Source organism: Thermobia domestica, chromosome 4 (assembly GCF_964235325.1).
Source record: "Thermobia domestica chromosome 4, izTheDome1.hap1.1, whole genome shotgun sequence".
Taxonomy (NCBI): domain Eukaryota; kingdom Metazoa; phylum Arthropoda; class Insecta; order Zygentoma; family Lepismatidae; genus Thermobia; species Thermobia domestica.
The window spans coordinates 213,356,093-213,383,923 of record NC_137457.1 but is presented as its reverse complement, the minus strand read 5'-3'; the positions used below and the strand labels follow the sequence as shown (position 1 = coordinate 213,383,923).

The 27,831-nt window shown below is 37.5% G+C and overlaps 1 protein-coding gene across 1 annotated transcript in view; it reads right to left on the bottom strand.

The window, feature by feature from the left end:
- Positions 1 to 8,201: 8,201 nt before the first annotated feature.
- LOC145683855 (protein dhs-3-like) overlaps positions 8,202 to 27,831 on the bottom strand; it is a 30,903-nt gene continuing 11,273 nt past the window's right edge. The window contains exons 2-4 of the mRNA XM_081755463.1: positions 23,969 to 24,086; positions 14,993 to 15,106; positions 8,202 to 8,362 (exon numbers count right to left, since the gene is read on the bottom strand). Of these exons, the coding sequence (XP_081611589.1) occupies positions 8,290 to 8,362; positions 14,993 to 15,106; positions 23,969 to 24,086 (305 nt within the window). The 3' untranslated portion in view covers positions 8,202 to 8,289. The remainder of the gene's footprint in view (positions 8,363 to 14,992; positions 15,107 to 23,968; positions 24,087 to 27,831) is intronic.

The window sequence follows — 27,831 nt, the reverse complement described above, 5'->3', positions numbered from 1 at the left end:
TTTAGCAGAGTTGGTAATTCTCGAGATTTCTGTCGATTTAATGTTTTTTGCTTCTAATTTCTTTATTTTAAGCTAATATCTAACACAAATATTAAAAACGGGTTTGTTATTAACATGTCCTGCTGGGGAAACCTTCCGAAATTTCGAACATATAAAGAAAACGGAGATATTTTCAAAAAACTTCAAAATAAAGAGACGCGTCATTTATTTTGCTCATAGTAGTACATCTGGCAAGGCATAGAAACGGGGGGAAAAGGGAAAGACAAGGCTCCCTTTCCCCCCCGTTTTTATGCCCCTGATAATAGTAAGCGAGCGAATTAAATAAAAAGCCTCTTTGCAATCTGATATATATATATATATATATATATATATATATATATATATATATATATATATATATATATATATATATATATAAGAACAGAAAGTATGGGAAGTTCGTAGTATTGTTTTGAAATTGCCTGAGTTACTTTCTTTCGTAGTAGTTCGTTTGTTCTCCAAAATTATAGTTGACAATGTCTTTAAGCAAACCGAGTACACGTGCGGAATTTTCTTTCTTTCTTTCTTTTTTTTTTTTAAAAAGTGCTATGAAGTCAAGCTCGGAGAATTATTTTTAGTGTTTACAATTTTTTGAATTCATATTAATAAGACTCAGATTCAGACAATGACGAAAAATTAACTGATATAAACGATAGTGAAAGTAGTGCTGAAGACGAGTGTTTAGAATTTCCACTGGAACAGTTAACAAGTAAGTAATTTAGTTGCTATATATACTTCTAGGATGCACAGTCAAATTTTTTGAGTTTGCTGGAATAGTATATTTATATTGTGAACAATGGTTACCAATGTATGTGTCATAATCTCAACTGGAGGAAGAGCGAGAAGGGAAAGGGGAGTCCACAATCCGGCAACACCGCGCGGAATATCGCGCACCATCGGCTACTGCCCGTGATGCTATACATCTGAAATACACAATATGTTTTCTCCTCTAATTGGTGAAACACTGACCTGTCTCGTTAATGAATATTTCAGTAATAACCCACAGGGACTATATAGAAGTCCTGGTGTTACAGTGTTTATACCTAAACAAGCACACCCTACAAGTGTTACTCATTATCGACCCATCACTCTCCTCAATTGTGATTAGAAACTGCTTGCCCGTTGTTTGTACAACAGGCTCTCCCACTATGTTGATATTCTCACTGGACCATTTCAATATGCACGAGTCGGAGTGAAAAAATATATCACGTACTTCAAACTGTTCGAGATGTTATTGCAAATTTTCAGACTCTCACTACTAGTCATGCTTTGCTAGCCTTAGATTTTAACCAAGCCTTTGATCGTGTAGATCACAATTATTTGTGGTCAGTATTGAACCATATGGGCGTTGGAGACTTATTTGTCCATTGGATTCGCGTCCTGTATGATGATGCCCAATCGAAATTAAAAATCAATGGGTTCCTGACTACACGTCTAAACTCAAACGCAGTGTTAGGCAAGGATGCCTATTAAGCATGACTCATTTTATAATTTCCATCTGTACCTTATTACACAGCATTGCGCAACGTATCCAAAGCCTTAATATCTGCAATGTTCCTGTTAAGGTGTATAGTTTTGCTGATGACGTGCTCGTTTTCCTTCGTGATCCACTGAATTTAGAAGTAGTTGAAGATTGCGTTTATCAGTACTCTGAACAGTCAGGAGCACGTCTTAATCGCTTGAAATCTAAACTCATGCCATTAGGAAATGGTTCTATGAATGCATATACCAATTTTCCTCAGGTAGTGAAGGTTATGAAAGTACTAGGCATTTATTTTTCCTGCAACTTGGATGAGAGTATAGCAAAAAAATTTGAAGATGTTTTTCTGAAGGTTCTTTCTGTTTTACAACATACATCTCGCCACCTGTCGTTGATACCTCGTGTGTACTTTGTGAATACATATTAGGGTGGAGCATTTTGCACTTTTGTTGGAAATTCGTTCACGGCTAGTGCGGAAAACGTGCCATTAGTAGCACCGAACCTACTGATTTTTTTTTTAGTTTTTTTGGACAACCCCTTACCCTGCCCCAACCGACATAAAGTTTTTTAAGTGTTTGGTTAGACAACACGCACAACACCAATGACAGAAAAGCTACTTGTGGTCGTTTTAAGAGTTACCTCATGGCTATAATACAATTATTTTATTAAAAGAAACTTGTAGCAATGCCAGAAAATAATTTTAAAATGTTTATGAGTCAAAGTACAGCCATATTCGCTCAGTTGTTCGAATTAATGTCTAGATTTGTTTGGAATGCCACATTAAAGATTATTATAGGCATAGCTCTTGATATAACACGATTCGGTTTTGGCAACTCTTCGCTTGTTATGTACACCGACAGCAAATGCCATCTAGCGGCAGGCTACACAACTTCGTGGTTGCTTACTTTGGCCACGCTCTTCGAGCGTCGTCGCAATGTCCGGCTCCGTTCAAAAGACTCGCGCACCTCCCGCTCGCCTCGTTGGCTCCAGAACCTACACCGACGTTTCTAGAATATCCTCGCTCGAAGTTCGGCGGCGGTATAAATATTGCGTACTTCAGCCAACCAATCCAACAGGCCAGTTTATTGCAGCTTAAGCTTTAACGGTTTTAGTTCCCTACTGTTTCTGTTAAGGCAGAGAGTTTGTGCATTGTAGCTAAAGTTAGTCTTAGTGCGATACTATTCAGAGACAATTTGTATACTTTGGTTTCCAAGTTAGGAAGCTCATAGCAGACCAACGCGGGGAAGTGTGAGACGAGGCTTATTTGGCACTCCAAGTGAACTGAGTGAAGTGCAGTTACCCACGATGACGTTATGCGACATTATCATTGGTTTCGAAGTGGTTTAAGTGGTGACGAAAGTGTAACTAAATTACCAGTGACTGACATTTGTAAACTAGTTGGACAAAGAGTTGTACATATTTGGCGTAAAGCAAGCATTCCTGTGATTTCAGGAAAGAGAGTTTTTGACATGCTGAAAACATTTTATAATAAGTGTCGCAGCAAGGAAAACCATTTCAGTCGACAAGGACAAGAAGCAACACTTCGTGCAGGTTTTGTTGCACACGCGGAAAAGTCTCTTTTTGATATTGCGTCTTGCAAATGTAAAACCGCTGAAGATTGCAACTGTGGGAGGACATGCAAGATTCCAAAACGAGAATTCAAGTTTCTTTTGGACCAGAGAACATAACGGAAAATGAGTATTGGTAACATTAACGTCCGAACAAACAAATCTCTGTCAAATATATTTTTCCGTAAAGTGAGGATATTTAAGGAGCAGACAACCAAGAAAGACGCTGCAAGTGTTGAAGCAAGTCCATCAACTAGTGGGATTAGGCATAGGCACAGGTCGAAGATACTGGCGTCGTCAGGGGAATCCAGCGAATCTGTTGAATCGGGAAGCACGTCGGGATCTGACTTCGTGGCGCGACCAAGAAGGAAACATAGCCTAAAGTCTTCAAACTACAGCGGAGGCAGCGTTTAGAACTGGAGCTTCAGACAGACAGGTTGCTTTAATAGCTTATGCCGTACTTCAGGATGCGAGAAAAACTCTTGTGCAAGAAAAAAATAACGGCAAACTACGAAGACGAGAGGTTACAGAAAAGCACATCACAGTTCTATCGGAGCCCGGTTCAGAATACTTGGGTCATGAAACATCTAAGTCAGGCACTGGAAAGGATATTGCCGACTCTATATTGGAGCTTTTAGAGAAGAACCAGTACGACGTGTCAACTCTTGAGGCAGTCGACAGCGATGGTGAAACCACGAACACAGTATGGAATAACGGCATGATAAATCAGATACAAAGATCCTTATGAAGGAAACTGCAGCATCTCATTTGCCTTCTTCATACCAATGAGTTGCCATTTCGACACCTGGTTACCGAATTGGATGGTGGGACGACCGGACCCAACGCTTTTTCCGGCCCCATCGGAAAGAAATTAAAGGATTGTGAACCTTCACCGATCGTCTCCTTTATACCCATTCCCGTTGAATGGGTGTCTGAAATGCAAAAAAAAACAGATGGTTCAAGCAGCGACCAGAGATGTGTAAGGCTGTTGCTACAGGAAGTGTACTACGGATCTAGCAAACAGAAAACATTCACGATGGCTTACATTGGCCTGTAGGATGCTTCGCCACTACATCAGTACTGATAAACCTAGTTCAAGTTTGTGTCTACTTTGCCAGTACATTGTAAAGTATACGCTCCCGTCTGGTTTTCAATACGGCGAAATCGTTCGTGCGAAATGGGCGCCATGCATCTGTTTAGCATAGTTAATCTATCCCGTTTTTTGCCAGAAAATCTACAATACATAGTTCATTCTGTTCTACAAACAAACAGATACTACGCTCATCATGAAAACCTGCTGATATCGATGACAGCAGATGAAAATCCGCATATTCGAACGTTAGGCTGGAGAAGGATAAAAACGTGCCGCAGCCAGAAGACTCCGAGATCAAGCCGTCCACGTGACTTCATTGTTCCGAAATTAAACTTTACAGCTGAAAATTACTACGACATGTTAATTGGCCTAAGTGTCTAACAGAGCTGTCAATCACACGAAACCTATCGGATCAGCAGATTGAAGAAAACATCCGAACTTCAGCTACTCTAACAACATTCCCTTACCATAGTCAAGCTGTGGAACGCACAGTGAAGCTGGTGTCCGAGGCAGCGTCGAAAAAGTGCGGCCAGAACGCAAGAGATATCTACGTTAGGGCCAAACTGAAGTCTAGAACAAGAATGCTCCGCTTCGAGAGCAAGAACTACGTGACCTAAGGTCAAATATCAACGTATTCATACTGGGTGGGTGGGTGAGCGGAACTCGATGTGCAACCACCTCCCCGTGGTGAGTTCTAAGTTATTTTGCGTACAGTGCAAAATAAGCGAAGAGTTGCACAAAGAAAATCGTGTTATATCAAGGGCTATGCCTATAATCATCGTTAACGTGGCATTCCAAACAAAATCTGGACATTAATTCGAACAACTTAGCTAATAAGGCTGTACTTTGACTCATAAACATTTTAAAATTATTTGCTGGCATTGCTACAAGTTTCTTTTAAAAAATAATTGTATTATAGCCATGAGGTAACTCTAAAAACGACCACAAGTAGTTTTTCTGTCATTGGTGTTGTGCGTGTTGCCTAACCAAACACTTACAAAACTTAAAAGTCCGTTGGGTCAGGTAAGTGGTTGTCCAAAAAATCAAAAAAGATCAGTAAAGTCGGTGGCACTAATGGCACCTTTTCCACACTAGCCATAATCGAATTTCCAACAAATGTGCAAAGCACTCCACCCTAATACATATGCCTTTTCCAAGTTGTGGTACATCTGTCAAATTTTGGCGATGCCCACATTTTACATTCAGAAGTTTACGAGCATTGGTAAGTGGTTTGTGTGAACAGGTATAATTTTTCGAGTACGATATCCAACTCCATGTTTGCCATATGGTGCCGGAGGACTCAACTTGATCCATGTTGCAAGTAAAACGAAAGCTTTATTCTCCCACAGAGGATTCCAAAACATTCAAGGTATTGGAGATCAACTCAGCACTACCGTTCTTTCGTCTCTCATAGCTACCAATGATGGAGTACTACCTCTGAATTTATCTCAGATTCCTCCCGACTTTTTATATTTTAAGGATGTAATATGTAATTATTTCTACCTGTCTGCCCGTGGCCTCCAAACCTTACCTAAAAGAGTGAAACTTCTCTATAACTTGTTTCTACAAGAACAACCAAGCCAATGTCCTCGCATAGTTACCAAATTCCCATATGCGCATTGGCAACGTATTTGGCGGACAATTTAATCTATTTTGTGTCAACCTCAGCCCGCTCGTTATGGCACCGAACTGTTAATAACATTATAGATACTAAGGCTAAACGATATCATCTTCAAATTATACATGACAACTAGTGTTCTCTTTGTAGAAATGTTGATACTTTAGAACACCGTCTCACCACCTGCAACGGATCAACCTCAGTTTGGAAAACCTATAGAGAAATGGTTCATATTTTTGTAAAATAAGCATGGATTCCATTACTGTTCAGATGCTTTTGATTTCTGATTTTAAGTTTTTTTCCTAATGAGAAGCAAAATTCTGTTGTATGGCTCACTGCTAATACCGTTGAATTTATTCTGTCCCCTACTTCTCCTCAAGCACATAACACCTACAAAGATTTCCTGTATTTATGATATGGTAAATTACCACCACCAAGAAAGAAAAAGCTCTTTGCACATTGCCTGAATTACCTCTTGTATGGGTAGTTACTATAATTGCCATGTAAAGTTCTTGTTATTTGGTCTACTATATATATTCACTTTGTAACTAAAAACTGTACCATTGTGTAGTCTTATTTCTTGAACTTTGCGTTGGTATGTAACACCAATTAGTAACAATAAACAAGTGGAAAAAAGTGGAAAAAAGATGGTAGAGCGCCCGCTTAGCATGCGAGAGGTACTGGGATCGATACTCAGCATCTAAAATTAACTTTATTTTCATTATTAAAATCCTGCGTTTTCTTTCGAAATTTACAGCTGTAAAAATAAAACCATAAATTAAAGAAAAAAAAGGTGTTATAGGCAATAAGTTAGAAATCGTGGCGTTGCGGGTTCAAATGCACTGGAAATAAATTTAACACTTTTAAATTTAATTTGTTCTTGTAAGGTGAATGATGACTTCTCTTTACTCAAAGTTCTCCAACTTGAGATGAGATGCAAGAATCATGCACATGCTAATCGAGAGAAAGAAAGAGTGGAGATATCTCCAATTGCAAAATTATCCGAAACACTCATCGATATTCATATTTGATTATGTTTTAGTTCATTTTTGTTTATTCTTCTTTATGATATTACAGTTCTCGATTACTTAGAATATAATAAGGGATAGTGAGTGATATATTACGGCGTATTACAAGAGAGAACTCGTATTTTACTGATATCTTATATGCTTTTAATAAAAACATGCTTCTATCATTAATTAGGGATGAAATTACACAAACTCATGTTATGTACACACAAAATATGACTATTTGTCATATTTGAAACATATGACATGTTTTCTACTGATGCTATGGTTTTCGCAAATTGAACTGACACACACTACGTATCTTGTTTTCACTTTCTTAGATTATCTTTCTTTTTTCTTTTTTGTTTCATTTTCCGAACATACTGGAAACTAGTAACATAACTTCAGAAAATATTCTTGTTAGCTTTAAAATGTAAATGAATAATAATAGTAATAATAACACATTTTAAAAAATGAAAGCTACGTAGGTTTTACTAATAAAAATATCGCAAAACAAAATGAAAGTCAAAACACCTCTACCTGATGTTTTTTTCATAAAGTTTTACTAGAGATATTAAAAACTGATAAGTAACAAAAGTGAAGGTAACGTTGAAACGAATAATGTAAAAGATTCCGAGATTATACAAAATATTGTAACCTGTAAAATAAAACGAAAGTTTGACGAACATTGATTTTTCCTTGATATGTCTAAGTTTAAATACGATCTCTTTGTGATTTTATCATGATATCAATCGCTCTGTAGATCCTGAGAGGCGTATTGTACCAGATTTTTTATTCGTCGCAGAGGCATGGATATTTTTCTAATTTTTTTATTGTTTGCTACGCTGACATGTTTCGAACAAAGTATTGCACTTGTAGAAGCGTTGTGTTGTTCTCAACCAGCCAACCGTAACAGTATTGTTGGTTGTCTAATATTACAGGATATGAAAATAATGGAAGTGTGAATGCACTTTTGCTCGTGTGTATACAATGAGACTTGTTTTATTCACGTCAAAACTTCTTTTCATCAACATTCTCGTTTCTTATACTTGAACCAAGCGTTCATATTCTTGGTAAGCAGTAAAGTATAGGAGAATCATTTGTACTTGATTCATATGTAAATCTGCGCTTCTCAAACGAGATTTCGTAAAGTTGCTCTTTAAAATAGTTACTATTACTGTATATAGTAGAATACTATAACTAGATGCATAGAGGTTTTAAAATGCACTAGCTACGTTCAATGTAATCAGAGGAAAAGTAAGGAAGCAATAATGGTATCTTGTATGTAAAAAAAACTTTAGCGCACAAAGAATGAATTGCTGGTTTGTAGGGGTTGTGTGTTCAAAGAAACTTTTGAAAAAGAAATCTATTTGTACATAAATAAAAACTAACCACCTTTATTAGCAAATATATTTATTAAATGTCATATACATTACTAGATGTGAGATGTGTAGATTTCATTGCTTGGTCCCTCAAATCTGTTTCTATATCTTTGAACTTCTTTCTCGAATGTAAAATATATCCCTCCATTTTACTTTGGCTTCAGGTGGAAGACATCTGAAAAAAGATATAACTTTTAAATTTTATAATGAAGACTACAAATCGACATCTCGAATCTATTAGCAGTGTACGATTAAAATAATTCAGGTCTTTACATGAAGCATGCTATAAGGGCAGTTGTAGAAATGTGTTCAGAAACACTGACGCATGAATGTGAATTCAGTACACGTTGTTCAATGTATGATAAAGGAAGAAATTAGTGGCTTACAATAACAGTTCCTGACTGGCGATGGAAACGAAAATATTAATCGGTAAAATATCAGATATTACATGGGCAATAATGTTTGTATGACCTTTCAAATAAATACTGAGTCTGTATATTCGTACAAACACTGTTTTTCTTTTGTTCTCCAGGTATTTTTCTTCCTCTGAAGCTGACAAAGGAACCTTTCGAAAATGATAGTTGTAGTGAAAGATGTGACCTATGCCAACTGAAAGACCTGTAACAGTGATGAGCATTCCCAAAAAATTAGCTGCCCATAGCAATAGGTTCAAGAAATATAAGGGGTGGAAGTTCGGGAAACAGCAAGGTTGGACAAGGGGGGGAAGTGCAAATTCCGCAAAAAGGGGGGGACGGCAACATACAATGCTGACAAGTGATGTATAGAAAGAGACTTGCCACAATAGGAAACAAATGAAGGCCACCAGTGGGGTTAACAGTGTTGCCAACTGCAATGAAAAGTACATGTTTTGCAAAGAGCACTATATGAAGTGAGTGCAATATTCAGTGTCAACCTGTCATGTAGAACATATGATATTATTTGTATAATCAGTGGGAGAATCTAACAAAAGAAATAGAAAAAAACAGAAGTACGAAAAATACGGAAAAGACGGAGTTGGCCATAATGCGCCACATTTGATCACGAGCTGTACATATTAGAATGAACAAAACAAGAAAGCACCAACTATGCAGGAAACCGACGTACCGAGAATCGAAAAGAAAAACAAGTTCCAAAGTTGGCAACACTGGTCATGAAAATGCAGACAATTCTAATATAGTTAGGCCACTCGCTTCACAAAAAGAAAATTCCGGCAACAGGCATTAGCTTTCGCATCATTTGTGCATGTTCGTCAACATTGTACGTGCAATTGTTCGATGAGACAATGGTCCAAACAGAAGATACATTTGCAGTGAGCACAGCGGAATACTGCCAATCCGTCACACATGGTACAATGATTGGCTGTGAGTGTCTCGAAACAGTACTCTAGAGGTGTCGGAATCTTTGGTGGCCTTTCTATCACATATCCACACCTGTAGAAAGCATACGTAATCAAAGGCTTGAATAAACATGCCGTAAACTGGTAATGGGTTAAGTCTTGAAGTTTCGGAAAATTCTCGCGGGACCAAATGTTAAAGTGAGTATCTGATAACACAAGCTCTGTAACGTAGCGCACAAAGTTGTTGTATAGTCTAAAAAAGTAAACATCAAGTGGTTGTGTCAGACCCGTACAACCAGGAGGGATCAGCTCAACTTTGAAATTCACTCCGGATGGTATATGCTTGTAGGGCAAGTTGGTGTCTTTGTTCGCTGTCCAAGAATCAACAAGTAGCACAACATCAGTTAGGTTTCTTTCTGCCAAAATTAGCCAAAACACGTTGGCATAAAACACGCTTAAATCACTCTTCCGCATGTTTGCGGTTCTATTTGGGAAGGCCTTAATATTCGGAAGAGTTGACAAAAAGTTAAAATGGCCTCCAAAAATATCTGCTCGGTGACAAGAACAACGTGCATTTTTGGCGGCCATTTGGAAACCCGTGCTTCATATAGCAAATGTTTCTTATAGGCGGTGTTGCATCTATCCAAAGAAATATCATTCGCCCCCTGTTCCCATTTGAAATGTTTTTAGAGGGGTCAAACGCAACGAGATACTGCGTTTGACCCTTCGAGCCTTATGATGGGGGCCCTGGGGGACTTGCTTCTTACAAACTTTTCTTGGCCCTCGACATGAATACATTCCTGCTCAATTGGATTTGTAACATCTCTTTTCGCTTCGCAGCAATTTGAGATCACAATGTTCGATGCCATGCTAAGACACAACATATATTTGTGGCGGCCATTTTGAAAACCATGCTTCATATAGCAAATGTTTCCTACAGGTATTGTTGCACATTCCATGATCTATCGAAAGAGGTACCACTCGGTCCCTGTTGCCATTTGAAAGTTTGAAGTTGGCTCCTGGGGTTCTATAATGGGGATCCTGTGGGCAGTTGCTTCTTACAGACTTTTATCACCCCCTGACGTTGGTACATTCCTGCACAACTGGATCCATCACATTTTTGTTCGTTTCGCAAATCTTTCAGGTCACAAAGTTTCGTGGGACATCCTGTATAATCTCACATACGACTCAAGTATGACATAATGTTCACTACTTCTATTATCGGTTGTTGGCTTAACCCAACCCCGACTTCATATTGCCTCAATTACTCCAGCATTGATGCATTCCGAGTGATGCCTGTTGCCGGAATTTTATTTTTGTGAAGCGAGTGGCCTAACCATATTAGAATTGTCTGCATTTTCATGACCAGTGTTGCCAACTCTGGAACTCGTTTTTCTTTTCGACTCTAGGTACGTCGGTTTCCTGCATAGTTGGTGAATTCTTGTTTTGTTCATTCTAATATGTACAGCTCGTGATTAAATGTGGCGCATTATGGCCAACTCCGTCTTTTCCGTATTTTTCGTACTTCTGTTTTTTCTATTTCTTTTGTTAGATTGACCCACTGATTATACACGTCATATCTTATGTTCTACATGACAGGTTGACACTGAATATTGCCCTCACTTCATATAGTGCTCTTTGCAAAACATGTACTTTTCATTGCAGTTGGCAACACTGGTAACCCCACTGGTGGCCTTCATTTGTTCCCGATTGTGGCAAGTCTCTTTCTATGCATCAGTTGTCAGCATTGTATGTTGCCGTGCCCCCCTTTTTGCGGAATTTGCACTTTTTCCCCCTTGTCCAACCTTGCTGTTTCCCGAACTTCCACTCCTTATATTTCTTGAACCTATTGCTATGGGCAGCTAATATTTTGGGAATGCTCATCTCTGTTACAGGTCTTTCAATTGGTATAGGTCACATCTTTCACTCCAACTATCATTTTCGGAAGGTTCCCTTGTGAGTGACTTCATTGGTACTGTAAAATGATAATCTGGAAGTGGGGCTATGGAAGCGGAGACCATTAATTGGGTAAAATTATTTTTTTAGATTCAAACTTAGAAGTTATCATACACGGATAGCTTTCATTGTAATATATATCCTAATCGCGTAGGGGTCGAAATTTTTCCAAAAATTCAGCGTCTCACAATCCGTTCAACTTAGATAGCTGTAGTTCACTATGTTGTTTCTTTATTATAAATAAACAGAACATGTCCTAGAATTTTTTAAAAAATACTCTTATATTAAGAGGAGGCATTTTCCATATATTGGAAATTGGTAGTGGGTTAATTTGTAAAAATAATCGAAAACGATCGATATTAGCAGGACCTTGGTGATACTCTCGGCTATTTCGACACATGTGTCAGCTGAGCTTGGTTTGGTTCCAGTTGGAACCCATTCTTGAGCTTAGTTGTCATGTGCAGCAGCCCTCTCATGTGCCTAGGAGTGTGTTATGGGGGAGGCACAGTTCAATTTGTTCCCTGACACACACACACACAAGCCAAACTCAACTGATGCATGGAGCGAAATAGCCGAGAGCGATCAGCAGTGTCTGATTGTTTTTGACCCTGGCACTGGAACAGCTTCAAATGTGACACCGGAGTTTTCATATAAGGAAACTAGCGTGTCCGTGCGTCCTGCCTATACCCACAATGCCCGAAGGGCTCGTCGGTCACCGGAGATACGCGCCCCCACATGTAAGCAATCCGTGCTTCTGGGCCGGTTCTCGTCCCATCTTGTGAGGATCCTACTGGATACTGAGCCTTGTTTCATGGGTAATAATCGCATAGAATTACGCAGTAGAGTCAGGAGATGAGCACACACCAAAGATTTGGACAGGAATCCTCTCCAGTGATGCACGGTGACCAAAGAAATGACAATGACGGCACCGTCGATCAGTTTTTCGACTCCTGTTCGAACACACCTTATTTTGTGACATCGAAACCAACGTATTCGTGATCTACAGAGCCTATTGGTTTTCTACATACCCATATTGACCCTGGTACTCACCGATCAAGAAAGTAGGAAGTCAACAATGCATTGGGTGGAGATGCCTCTTGTACGGAATGCTTAATTATATGGAAAATTTTAGTTTTCTTCTCTTCTTTACGTTGGTCTACGTTGATTTGAAAGTTTCAAATTTTATCCGATTTTCCACTGAAAAGTATCTGTAGGTGAACAAGGAAGTAATTATATATGATAAATAAATTTAAATTCATCGCAATTTGGCCCATTAGAAACACTTTACCATTGTATGTCGTATAGATCAGGTCAACCGGTATTGTAACAGAGCGGTGCTTGAGCGATGGGCCGCAGAAATCCAAACGCCGATTAGTGATAATTTCACAGCCTTGTTTTATTACAAGTGTGTACTCTTTAGTCAGTGGAGCTCCTTCGTGGCTAAGCGATTAGCGTACGTGCCTTTAGCGTGGGAGACGCTGGTTCGATTCCCGAAGGCAGCTCATATGGTTTAGATTCCACGTTAAGTAGGTCCCGTCTCATATAGCCTCACTTCAGAAAGTGACGTTAAACTCATAATCAACTCTTTAGTCAGTGCGGGGAGGGAACACGGGGTCAGAGTTGATGGCGACGGGTTTTGGTTGGTCGGAGTTGGTCACAATGGGTCAGAGTGGGTCACGCTGGGTTGTGGATCATGGTAGGTAAGATGGGCCACTGGGTGGTTAGTCATAATGGGTCGTGGGTCACGATGGATAGTGCGCCAGTGGGTCCGAAATCAAGTTTTCATTGACCCATACCATATCTGGTGCAGTCAGATATGTATCTTTACACATTTGGTTCTTTCTTTCTACCATGTGGATTACTGTTCTGACCTTGGAAATGTTCTGGAAGGGATTGTGCTATGTATAACACACAGATATTATTAATTGACCGACTCCGATGTTATATTGTTCCAATTTCGCCTATCTGCAATATAAATACAATAGTCAAACATATTTACAAGCTTACTTTGGTTGTCTGTTAGTTAACGCTTCAGCGTCTGAAGTAAAAAGTCCTGGGTGCAAGTCCTGTCAGAGAAACTTTTTTTCAAAATATGTTCATATTTATAATTATTAATTGCTTTCTTGCATTTTCCTACATTATCATAGATTAGTGACCGTGGTTTAGGATAGATTATGTAAAGTCAGATAGGATTATGTATGTTTACACTTTCGTTTCTTTTAAAATACATTCCTGTCTGTTCACATACATTATTATAATTTATTTCTTGCTTTTATTAATAATTTATTTCATACACACAACAGATAGAACAACCCACAGTGTTCTCATTCATAAAACGTTGCTTCCATCCACTTAAGCCTTTTACTAACTGCCAGAGGCATTAGTGTTCTGGATGTAAACACGGCTGTTGTATGGTTCTGTTATCGAAGTAATGGAGTAGCGTGTTGATGTACTCTAGTATTAGCTATTTTGTTCTTGTATTGAACTTGAGAGACAACAAATGCCTTTTAGTGGAGTCACAATTTCCTTTAATCCGTGAAGTTGATAGCCAGTAGAAATGACCTATGCATTATTATCCCGATGTAAAATACAAAGATTTGTGTTGGGTTTACCTGAACACCCACAGAGCTATTATAACAAGAGTCCTTCTCACAACTGGTTCCAATCTGGCAGAATATCACGGCTAATGTTCTGAATTCTTGATAAAAGTATCATTGGTACGTTGGTGTTAATAATATTTAAACAACCAAAGACAGGTTTAAGACTTCCAAACTATGCTGTGCATAAATGTGGGAAGTCTTATAGAACGGCTTTATCAGTGTGTCTGTCGAAAGATATCAGAGCAAAGACAGTAAGTAATATCGAGAAGCGGTTTTCCGCCATTGATTCAGCATCCAAAAAATAGGTTCAATCTCATCCGTTAACTCTATACTCAAGCCGGAAATGATTCAAATTAGCTATTTCCGATTGTAACATTTAACGTCATAGAAGGAAACAGCAACATACAGGGAGAAGTGGTTTTCTGCAAATGATTGCGCGTGTATAAGCAACATATCATGGCTATCCACCACATTCTACCAAAATTGAAATTGGTTCAAATTTACTATTATTTCCGTTTGCAATACCAGTTTCAACTTTTATCGTCATAGCATGAAACGGTACATAGTGAGAACTGTTTTGAAATTAAGTCACCATCTTGAGACATCATTATTATCCAAAACATTCTACCGAAACCGTAAGTGGTTGGAATTTACTATTACTTCTGGTTTCAATTTCCGATTTCCGTAGAATACAAACAGTAAATGCTTCAAAATGCGTTCTTTTGCAATTAATTCATTGTCCAAAGAATAGATCTCATTTGCTCTGTTAACCTTCTACTCAAACCGGAATTGGTTTAAATTAGACATTCCGGTTTAAACATTTGTCGCCATATACATATAAACGATACTCTTATTTTAATACAAATGCAAGAATGTTAATTTTTAAAAGCGCATGATTCGGGTAATTACTTACCTGGATATATTTAATCTAAGGAGCATACTCCTTGGAATAGTCAAAGTATCAACTTCTTGTAAAATTCCAAGTAATATTTCTTGAGCTGCGTATTCAACTGAACAAGGAGGAATTCTGGAAAATAATTTGCATATTTATTATGGCAATATTTTATTTGAATCACTATAGTTCTTATCTAAGTCTTCCATTACTTAATATTTGTACTACACCTAACAGTAACATGTCGAATAAATTCGAATTGTGTAAATGTATAAAATTATCCCAGCAACAAGCTAAAGAAAGATTCTATCTCTATATGCTTTCTAAGAAAAGGGAACAATTTATGTACATGAACAGTACAAGACTCGTTATCTTGACTTCTTGATACTAAATTAATACTGCTTTAAAGAGCTAATAATATTATTCATATATAGAGATCAATTTCGCTTCAGAGAGTGCTTCAGTTTTGTCATATCACAGTCATCACTCAATCAATGATCCTACACGTGGAATGAAATATGCTTTCAAATCAGAATCGTTTATAATGTACTGAATGATTCAAAGAGCAGATGAAATAAATCTAAAAATACTTGGATACTTCACCTCCAGCTGACTTCTGTGAGTGCTGCAGATAGGGCTGTGCGAAAATAACATTTGATATTTTTCTGATATCGATGTTGACAATATCAAATATCGATACCGACAATATTGAATATGGATATCGAGAATATCGATGCCGAATATCGACAACATCAAATATCGATATCCAACATATCGACTGGTCTTGAATATTCATGTTGATATATAGACAATCTGATCTCAAACGTTTCAATTGGGGATATCGCAGAATACTTCTTAGTCATAGAAACAGACTTGTGTTCCTTCTAATTCACCAAACTTTCCTTTGAAAAGGTTAATAAAAATAGTCATTTAATTGGCCTTTCCAGCTATCGTGTTGGTCATCATTGCGGAAACAATGTGAGAGAAACAGCGTGATATAGAATATGTACGTTGTATTTGTGTCTAGGTGTATATTTCATGTATGTGCGTGTGCCGGTGCGCGTTTGACAGAACGAGAAAGTTATTTCTATAACGTAACACGTGCGTTGTATTTTGGGTCAAAAAATACTTGACCCACATATGGACGAATGACGTACCCATTCAACAAAAACAAAATCGGGAAATCCCCGTTTCTCTTCCGTGCTAACACAACAGAAAGCTAGTAAGTTTTCATTTGATAGGTGCTACAATTGAAAAGATACATATGCAAACCGGACGAAGCAAAGAACAGTGCAGCAGTGTTGGCTTTGTAAAGGCTAGCAGTTCAAAAATGTCATTTGTGGGAATACTTTACCGAAGAACCAAATTTAAGAGGCCAAATAAAATGTATTTTATGTGAAAGACCATGCAGCAGAGCTAAAGGAAACACATCTAATATGGGATCACATATTCGAGTTTATCATCCATTTAAATATTCCAAGCTACTCAAAAGCATGAGAAATGAGTCTGAAATTCAAGGAGATGATTCAGATGACTGTAGCATTATGGAGTTATCTTCCAGTACTAGTTCGCCATCAACATCGAAACTAAGGTAAGCAACTTAGCTACATGACATGCCAATTCGAATTTAATTTTCCAGTGTTAGAGGCACAGAGATTAGAAGTACAAGAGCATCGACTGGAGCCGACGGTTAAAGTCGGTCTGTACTAACATGTTATCATCCTAACTTATCAATCATCTAACGAAAACAATGATTACATACTACGAAACAGTTCTTCCTCTTCATAGTAATACGTATATAGTGGACACCCTAGAGTAAACAGAGATGCCTTTCCGCATTCACTCAATGCTGAGAAAGTGAAGCCTGGTGTGTGAAAGGGAAATGCGTACTCCGCTATATTGAGCCATCACAGAATTCATATGATGGTTATTTCTACCTCGTACTTGAAACTGATTTTATAAGCTATAACACATTGCATGCAGGTGTTAGCTCATGCTTCTTATGCTACATATTATTTTCTGTTTCGAAGAAATTGACCATTGTTGTGTTGAGACTTTTATAAGATAAATATGATGACAACGCTATCCGTTGGAATCCATCGTAAATAAATAAGCCACCTCATGTTGGTTTTAATAACATTACACACACACACGCGCGCGGTTTTCGGTATCATAATTTAAAAATGTTACATCAACCGTCAAATTTACCGACAAAACTTAACGCCGAATGTAATGGAATTTTTTGTATATAGTTACCCCAATGGCATTTTTGTAAATAGCAAATACATTTGCAGTTTTCCTATTGCATGCTAACGGTAGGTCTAATACGAAGGGACTTACATTGAAGAGTGCTTGCACGTGTTTTTCTAATATATCTTACATAAGAATATAATATGTCTTGGCGCTTCTTGATTAACAAAATATTGTTCATTTTTGTGTATCAGTCAGCGTCAATACTACCAAGAATTTACGATAATCGGCATACAAACTAACTAAACTAATTTTATGGCCTATGGAACCTGGAGATTCAATGCCGTGTTCACAAAAGCTCTCCTTAGCCAACTGAATCCAGTTTCTACATTGTATTTCTATTTCTGTGAGATACATTTTAATATTGACCTCCCATCTGCGCCTAGGTCTTCCTAATGGTCGTTTTCCGACTGGTCTTCCAGTTAAGACTTTGATAGGGTTTCTACTTTCTTCCATCCTGGCTACATGACCTGCCCACCAGAGCCTCGTAGACTTGATGACTCCAACAATGTTTGGTAAGCAGTATAAATTATCTAGTTCCTCGTTATAAAGTTTTCTCCATTCTTCATTTTCGTTCCTGGTGGATCTTGTTCTCAGATACTTTCAGTCTAAGTTCCTCCCTCAGACTAAGCGACCATGTTTCGCAAACATACAGAACAACAGGCATCATTATCGTTTTATATTTTAATCTTCTAATTCCTCGACAGAATTAGCGACGAAAAGAGAATGTTTTCGTTTTTACTATTACCTTCAATTTCGTTAGTTTTAGCTTTAAAATATCGTGTTTCTTTCTTCTAAAAGTTGTGAAAGTTTCCTGCCTGATGAATTTGGTGTAGTTATTTCATTCGGATTTTGTGGCCAACGTAATTTTGCCTGTTTCCTCTGCTAGTTTAATGCATTCCTGGTCAAGAAGAGTTTTGTTCCTAGGTATTTTCGTGTGCCCCGATTTTTCTCTTGCTGAAATTTCAATATCTCTAATTTCAATCCAAGTATCCTCAACACTACTGCACTTCGAATCTTCTAAAACTGAGAATCTATTGCAAACTTCAATCCGTTATTTCTCTCTTACCTGATTTTCTTCTGTAAACTCAAAATCAACTCAACTGACTCTCTTCTTATTTTATTAAATTATATCTCTCCGCTTTCAGACCTTGAATACTTCTTTTATTGAATTATAATATGTTTCCTATTATCCCTGCTACCAGATAGTGATCAGTGTCACATTTAACTCCTCTAAACGACCAAATATCAGTTATGCTAGATTGTCTTCTATCTTGTTAAACGTGATTAATTTGTTTATGTATTTTCCAGTCTGGTGAGGTCGAAGTGGATTTACGAAGGTCGATGCTTTGGAATTTCGTACTCATCACGATAATGTTTTTGGATGTTGCAAAGTTCACCTATATAATACCGTTGTCATTACTTTCCTTATGAAGACTTTCGTTCCCTATAATCGGTTTAAAAATATTCTCTCGTCCTACCTTCGGGTTGAAGTCCCCTAATAGAATTTTCATGTGGTACCGCGGAAGTTGGTCAAATATCCGTTCCACTTCTTCGTAAAAACTTTCTTTCATATCGTCATTCTTATCTTCTATGGGACATGCACACATTTACAACAATATGTACATTTACATTTACAACATTTACAAGGTCACACCACCGACCTTTAAGAGTAATAAAAGAAAGTATATCAGTAACAAATTCAACATGCTCAATTTGTTGATATTATTTGTTTGTGAACGAAAAGCCTGTTCCTAATTGGAGATTTTTATTTCCTTCCCCATAGAAGAACGTAAATTTTAAGGAATTCACAGTTCCATTTCATTCCCCCCTAACTTCCTTATTAGGGTAGACCGCAAACGCCCAGAAAACTGCAGCCAAACTGCTATGATTAAATTGTCCTTTCTTAGGGATCTTTATCCTCGTTTCCGGATATTTCATACTATTTTACGATATTTTTGTCGCATTTATACTCTTTTATGGTGATTTTATATTGTTTTATGCTAATTTTATGTTGTTTTATATTGGTATTCCAGCATTTTATAGTGATTTTCACATTTCGTTCCGTTTTATAGTTATTTTCAGTGTTACCAACCAAATTAAATTGTTAGGAAACATTTTCTCATATACTTTGATATCAACTCTTTAATCAAACCTTATAATTAATTTAATTGCTCATGGTATTAAGCATTTATACGTCGAACATTAAGCAGTTGGATTCCCTTCTCTTTTCTTGAAGAATTCAAAGCATTGGGTAACACGTGTACCATCTGGAGCTAAAATAGGGAGAATGAGAGACCAGATGGCTTGATGTCACTTAATGTGAGGAGAGTTCTTAGAATAAGGTGATTTATAACTTGTAAAAAAACTGTATTCAAAGCTATGTATCTGGTAAATCTAACCGCTCAAGAATTTACCTTTTCCTTGTACTACTAAAGGAATCTGCTTCTTCGCTTATTGTCTTTTGTCGTACCGCACGTCACAGCTGTCCAAAGAGGGTGGTTTTCTGGTTCCTCACTTATTGTTCTTTCGTTCTGCTGCCCACCACCACTCTTCGACATGATCAATTTACTTCTTTCTTTGCTGAATGCCTTTTGTTGTGCCACTGCTATGAAAGAGGTTGCTTTACATGTTTTGTTACTTGCGGTTGCTTTAATGTTTGAATTAACTAATGTTTCAAAGACATTGTTGGAAGAAAATTAGAAAGGATCAGCGGAATTCAAAATCCCAAACTACACAAGTGCGTGTCACATGTAATATTTGCTATTCTAAGAGTTTGCATGCATTTTGTTCCGAATTCAGTTTTTTTTTTTTTTTTTTTTTTTTGCGAATATGCTATTTCTTTTGTGTTTGCTTACAGCATACATTTATTCTTTACAATAACTAAATGATTTTGTTATATATAGATTACTGTCAATCATACAGTTTCCGCATATACAAGACTATTTTACAACATAATTAAGTGTTGTATGCAAAATACTTCTTCAATGTACACATACATTTCTTTTACACACATTTGTTTCGTGTTCTGTCAAGATTCAGTAAATTTTTTCCAGCATGCATTTTTCAATTTCGTTATTTCGCGATAAGCTCGCTCCTTTTCTAAAAAATTTTAAACTTACGTGTATACAGCTATACCTTGCAGTTAATTTATTTCAGTAAACTTTTCCGCAAAATTAATTTTGTTTCGTGTTTGGATACAATTAAATTTTCTATTACAGACAATTTTGTTTCTCCACATGGATTTTATATTTATGACAGCTGAAATTTCTGTTACATACAAAATACTTTCAATATATACATAATTTTTTCTTGTGACGTTCATATCAATTGCAAGATAAAATGTTAGTAACAAGTTTTATTACATATTTTGGCATCTCGTCTCGTGGCATCTCCCATATGAACTGGAGAGGTTTCTTGTTATTGATTTTGTGTAAATACATATCTAAAAGTGTTGATTTCTCATTAAATTTAAAGCTTACGTCTCTAAAAAAGCTTATACCATTATCCAGTTTTGCTTATGAAGTTAAAGGTTCTAAGTCATTGCTGATAATACGTAGTTCACCTAATAATGCAATTTCTAATACTTAAGCAAATCCAAAGAAACAAGGAAGTATTGATACTACCTGAACAGAATACGTAGGTCTGTGTAGTGAAATGACAGACTGGAGGCTTTTGTTTTAGTGGGCTGAGTTATGTGGCTCAACTTGCATCTAGTAACCACATACAAATAAACGGAAAATTACTGCTTTGCGCAGAAAATGAGTAGATTCTTGTTTTCCTGTCTGTTTAGATCTAAGCAAATATTAGCACTGGCATTTGATTTTTCATGCGCAATCACAATACAGCACAAACATTAACTGTAGTGAAATTACCAACTTGACTCGGTTAAGAAATGCAGCCACGTTAATGCTGATAAATATTTTGGAGGGCATAGCTACACGGCTCTGCACTGGTATGGCTCTATCTTTGAAAGGGACAGAATTTCTGCCCCATACAAATTTTGCACAAAATTTGCTTTGATTCGGTGAAGAAGTGTAGCCGATAAGTTAAATATACAATATTTAGGTGGATTAGGTGAACGCAGAAACATTCCTACTCCTCCACTGATTTGGCCTATCTTTAAAAGGAAGCGAATTTTTAACTCATAGTAAACCTGTGTACATTTGGTTTCATTCGGTTAAGAAATGCAAGTGCAGCTTCTATCGCGATAAAGCAAAACTCGCCGCAATTTTTTCGAGATAGTGTCAAACACCCATATCGAATATCGACAATATAAATATCGATGATATTGATATCGACGATGTCGATATATCGACGTCCAGTAGCGGATTTAAAGGGGGGCTTTGGGGCTGAAGCCCCCCTTAAAATATCAGAGCAAGAGGAATTTGAGGTCACTAACATTAAATATGCTCAGCATTTTGCTGAAGTGATAAATAAGTTTTCATCTGAATTATAGAAATGGATGATCTTCCTGTTCTGTTTGGCTTTAGATATTAACTGCTGGTCTTTCCAATTATGAGTGCCGAAGGCCTTAACAGCCAAATCGCGAACTAAGTTGTAAACAGACACCCACAGAGTAACAATGGAGAATTTTTTGGCGATGCTAACTGAAGAAGTTTTGTACTATCTCGAAGTACACTGGGTGATTCTGCGAACATTCGTTCTGTACTAGGAATGGCCATATCCTAATATCCGAAACTCCCATGAAGTCTGTAGATGAAGAAGTTCCATCACCAAAATCTACTGCTCTTCTTTTTGCTGTTTTAAGGTTTGACTTTATCATTACTCTCCATATCGTGGGTACAATTTCATGGACTGACTGTTACTTTGTCTTGTCAATTTCAAAGTCCTACCGTGGAGCTTCATCAATGTTATACCATGGTTAACAATGTAATACAGTTACTCAATCACTATCGTGTTAGCAGTGATCATTACAGCAAGATGTTAAATAAGGCTGGTGATTTTGCTATTTGTCACAATGTCGATATCACATTTCCCAGGACTGTAAAGCGCCAAACTCAGCGCTCAGGTGTAGAAGCACACACCCTACATGAATATTTCAAGATATATGTGTATATTCTTCTTCTTCTTCTTCTTCTTTTGGATCACCTCGTAAGTGAACTGACCTCAAGATTTCCTTTAACAAACTCAAAAGCGATCCCTTTGTTTAGTATGATTTCAGCATTTACGGTACAGTTGAATGAAGAAGAGTTGTAAAATCTTCACAAATTTACCGCGAAACTCTATGTGGAAGTGAAATTGAACTAAAAAGTGAAGTGATTTTGTGTCGGGAACATTGGAATGGGAAATCAAATGTGTCTAAGAGTGCCGTGGATGCTTATCAAGATCCATCTTGTGAATTTTTTCCAAACGTAAAACAACTGCTACATCTTCTATCTGCTTTACCAGTAACAACATGTTCTGCAGAAAGTTTTCTACTTTAAAATTGATAAAATCCTGTCTGAGAACAACGATGGATCAAGACAGACTTAGCCCTAATGAATATTCACAAAGATATTCCAATTGATGAGTCTGAAGTAAGTGGATCTCTTCGTCCAGAAACAGTCCAGAAGACTGCAATTTCTGTATGATTGAAGCACAGATATATAAATTTTGTATTTTTTTGTTCTGTTTATCATAAAGTTTGTGATGTGTATTCTTTGTTATAAAATATTTCATGTATCTCCCAAATATTTTTTTTATCTTAGCTCATTAACGACACAGAAAGAATATTACAATAGGATACATTGAACAATGTAACAATATTAATAAAATAAACCTTTAAATAGATGAAGTAGAATATCAGGTTACGCCACTATTTTTAACCTATTTTTAACTACATGCAAGTGTATTATATATATTACTATCGAATTTGAGCAGCAGAAAACAGTTCCACCATTTTTCTAAATTATTTTGTTCCAGCCTCCCGCAAAACAATTTCTGGATCCGCCACTGTGGACGTAGATATTTGCGCGATATCGATTATCAATATAAGCCGTTATCGATATCAATATATCGACATATCGCACAGCGCTAGCCACAGATAACGTGTTTCCAGTGAAGAAAATTTCCTTTCTAAAAGCCCACGCATTGTATAAAATAATTTTGAAATTAGTAGTAAAATTAATTTTATAAGATCTTCCAACTTAATTATTATTATGATCGTGACCACAGGAAGAGAAAGAGCCATCTTGCTTCTATTACTGCAAGAGTTCCTCCCATTAAATTAGAAACACTGGGCTCAGGGGTGGATCTAGGACGGACTTCTGGGGGGGCGGTCGGTAGTAACACTGCTACTTAGAGCTACTTTTAAGAGCTACAAACTTTTTATGGATGGGTTTATTTATATATAAAATAAGAAAGTTTCCTCTTCTGGGGGGGCGACCGAGGCGATCGCCCCCCCCCCTGGATCCGCCCCTGGGTTATGCAGTGTATAACCTGTCTTCAGAATGAACACCCAAAGAAAAGCTATAACAAGAAGTAGTTCCGGACTGGAAACGATTCACAGATAATTTGTGAATAATAATCCGATATTATCTAAATGACCTAAAAGATAGAATTTTCAACTGAAGAATTTATCTCTGAACAGATAGGAACATTAGGTATGCAAAACAGGTAGCTCAACTTATCAGAAAATAATGAAATATTTTATTATTTCTAGATTCAGATAAAGTGACTTTAGAGCTTCATCTATATTTAAAAGAATATTTGGGTTAGATAAATGCACAAGTTAACAAGAATTACCTGCATTCAAAGTTTTCCAGTATGTCGTGTCTTGTAAGGGTTAAGTAAGGATGTACGCAAGTCACCTTCACATTTTTCGTGAGAGCCAATATTTCTTTTCCTAAGGAATCCATAAAGCCTGAAATACATAATATTACTTTTAAACGAATCCGAAAAGTCGAAGCTATTCAGGTTAATTTTTCATTCCTATAATTCTAATCAAAGATACACAAAATTACACAAGATACACAAAAATACACAAGAAATTAATTTTATTCAAATTCATTTCTAACAAATGGCCTCATCTACTACTGCCGGCATAATTTTACATACTTTTTTCTCCACTTTCATATAATGGTATTCGTCTGAACTCAAGATCTCGGAAAAAACAATTTGAACATCTTGTATGGGCATTTTAAAGAAACACTTCAACCTCTTTTTACTACCATTCTGTATCAAAGATCTATATGCATTGAAACACGCATTTAATTATTATACCTTCACACTAAATTTCATGTTTCCATCCTTAACAAATTACTATATATGGGGTGTTTCAAAACAACACCAACAACGTTTGGGAAGTGATTCCTGACACCAAGATAAGATAAAGAGTATAGACCAACCTGGGTGCACAAATGCTTCCTATCGGAGTTATAGGCTGCTGAAAACATGAAAAATTGAACTTTAAAGGTCCATAGTTACAATACTATGGGACCTACCGTAGTCGGCTCAAGACTTCATTTAGGAAGTACTATGCGCAGTATCCAAAAATATACGTTTCAGAATCCTAAGATACCCACACAACAATTTTTATAGAGGCAGTTTGGCTATGGGCATATAGCTTGAAATACTGCCCAACTACCTCTATAAAAATTGTTGCGGAAGTACCACAGGATTCTGAAACATGGATATTTGGATAGTGCAATTACTAGTTCCAAAGTTAGGTTTCGACCCGACTACGATAAGTCTCATAGTTTTGGAGCTATGGACCTTTAAAGTTCAGTTTTTCATGTTTTCGGGAGCTTATAACTCCGAAAGGAAGCATTTATGCACCCAGATTAGTCTATACTTTTTGTTTTATCTTGGTGTCAGGAATCACCTTCCAAACGTTGTCGGTGTTGTTTTGAATACCCTGTATACACATCTAATTAGAATAAATTGTAACTCTCATTCTTCGTCCTCACCTCTTTCCTCTTCTTCAAGGAAAAATATTAAACACGCTGAAATACATACTCATTTTAAATGAAAACTAAAAGCACCAAATTCAGAAATTTAACCGTAAGAGATTCCGAGATATTTATATCTCATCATAATTAATTGCAACCTCACTCCTCTTCTTCCCACCTCTTTCTTCTTTTCTAGGAAAATAATAAAAACGAATTTAATTATTTTGAGTAAGAAGTCTAATTAGGGATGGCCACAAAGTTCCGGTTCCGGCGGAACCGGTTCCGCAAAACCCGTTCTTGGATATCCAGTTTTGAGAACTGGTTCCGGAACCGGTTCCAGTCCTGGATCTACAAACCCGGTTCCGGAATCGGATCTTAGGAACCGGCTCCAGACCTGGATCCGAAAGCCCGATTCCGGAACCGGACTTTAAGAACCGGTTCCAGACCTGGATCGAAAAGCCCCCCAAAGACCCGTAAAGGAGGCACAAAATTCATCTTCAAAACACTGCAAACAGGATCACGCACTTGTGCTCTCCCCGCCCAGACCCGCTTGTGCCTCCCAGAAAAAAGATTGGTATACCAGTGGGTGTTTAACCAAATGAGTTTGCCTGTTTAGCCAATGAGTTTGCCAGTCACCCAGTTTGTTTAGCCAAATGAGACAAGCAGCCGCCACCTGGGCGTTTGCCTGTCTCTCACCATTTCACTGTTTACAGCCTGCCACCAGTTCGTTTTTAAGGTAAGGATGGCCACGAAGTTCTGGTTCCGGTGGAACTAGTTACGCAAACCGGTTCTTGGACATCTTGTTCTCAGAACCGGTTCCGGAAACGATTCCAGACCTGGATCCAAAAACCCCGGTTCCGGAACTGGATCTTAAGAACCGGTTCCAGACCTGGATCCGAAAACCTGGTTCCGGAACCGGATCTTCTAGAACAGGATCCGTTCGGAGCCGAAAACCGGTTCCACCAGGAGCGGTTCCGGCCATCCCTAGTGTAAATACCAAATTTCATGCTTTTAAAGTTAAGTAATCCGAGATATAGCTGAGCATCGTTAAGTCATTCTAAACATCTTATAATAAGTAATAATCTCACTCCTTTTTCCTCCATCAACCCAATTTTCTTCTATATCAAATATAAAAAGCACGTCTATTAATTTAAATGAGAAGTTTAAATACCAAATTTTATGTCTCTAAGCTTTCCTGTCCCTTTTTCTTCTAACTTCCGTTTCTTTCCTTTTAGATCAAATATCGAAAAGCGACGTAACATGCATCTTATTATTGGAAATGAGAAGTCCAAGTACTGAATTTCATCTTAAGATATTCCGAGCATTGTTACCCACGACACGAGAAGTGCATTTTCAAATTCGAGACTAAACGGAAAACATGACTATTTTAATCTTGTTTTCGAGACGAGAGTCAAGACGAGATGAGAAGTATCATAAAATGTTCTTGTTCTGTCTCGAATCTCGAAATATTTTGTTTATCTAAATTAAAGATTGCTCTGTAGATTAGATATATCACAAGAATGCTACCTTATGTTCCAAAACTAATCGAATATTCAAAGAGCAGAAGAATAAATATGTGATTGTTTTGCTTATGTATGTTGAGACAACGTAAATAACTTATGTAGCGTAGAGAAAAATATGAAACACGAACTTGAACTTAGCAGCTTGAATAATATGACGAAGAATGCACTGCCGTTGAAATGGGTGAATATGGTAGAAAGCGAGGAAATTGAGCAAATTACTGACATTGACTAGATCGTCAACAAATTGGTTGGTACATATGGAAGTTTCTACAGAAAGTCCCGTCTTGCGTGGACGAGGCTCCCATGGTAACCATCCTCTTCCAAATGACGATATATTTAAAGTTAGACAGTCCACATCAGTCATTGGTTCTGGTCATATACGGTGTGCTTCTACCGTAGTTAAAGGAAGTTCCAAATTTCTTCTACGATCCTACCAGAGGATGAAAGATCCGTTTACTGCCCGTGGAGTGACTGAACAGAGACTGGAGAAAGCAGCCAATAATAGGAATCCCACTAACGGTTTCAAATCCCAGAGAAAGAGAGGAAACTCTCCTGAAGAGGTCAGTCGCAAGCCCAAATGGAGACTCGACATGCACTGCTAAAGACTAAAGTTTGTTGAGGTTTGAGCTATAAGAAACACCGTAGTAACTCTTTCCTCCAGCAGAATTGTTTCAGTGTACGCCTAATAGTTAGACAACCAACCTCACAGGTAAAACACGCCAAAACATGGCATGCCAGGATGTTCTTCCATTTGGAGCAAGAGAAAAATAGTATTTGGTCTAGGAATTAATTCGTGCGGTTGGTACGCACACATTGAAGCTGTAGTACAAACACAAAATACATAAATACCTTAAGAAAAATATTGTCCATCGCTAGCCACCACTTTCGCCCATCTGTCAGGCAATGTACGGATTCCGTGGCGAAAGAAGTCCTCATCCTTGGAAGCGATCCAGTCAGAGACCCATGTTTCGATATCTTCTGAAGAAGTAAACCGCTGTCCAATCAAATCGTTGTTCATGCAATCGAACAAGTAGTAGTCCGAAGGAGCAACGTCTGGTGAATACGGCGGGTGGGGTAAAACTTCCCATCCGACATTTTCTAAATAGGTTTTGACCGGTTTTGCGACATGTGGGCGAGCGTTATCATGTTGAACAATAAGTTTATCATGTCTGTTCTCCCATTCTGGTCGTGTTCT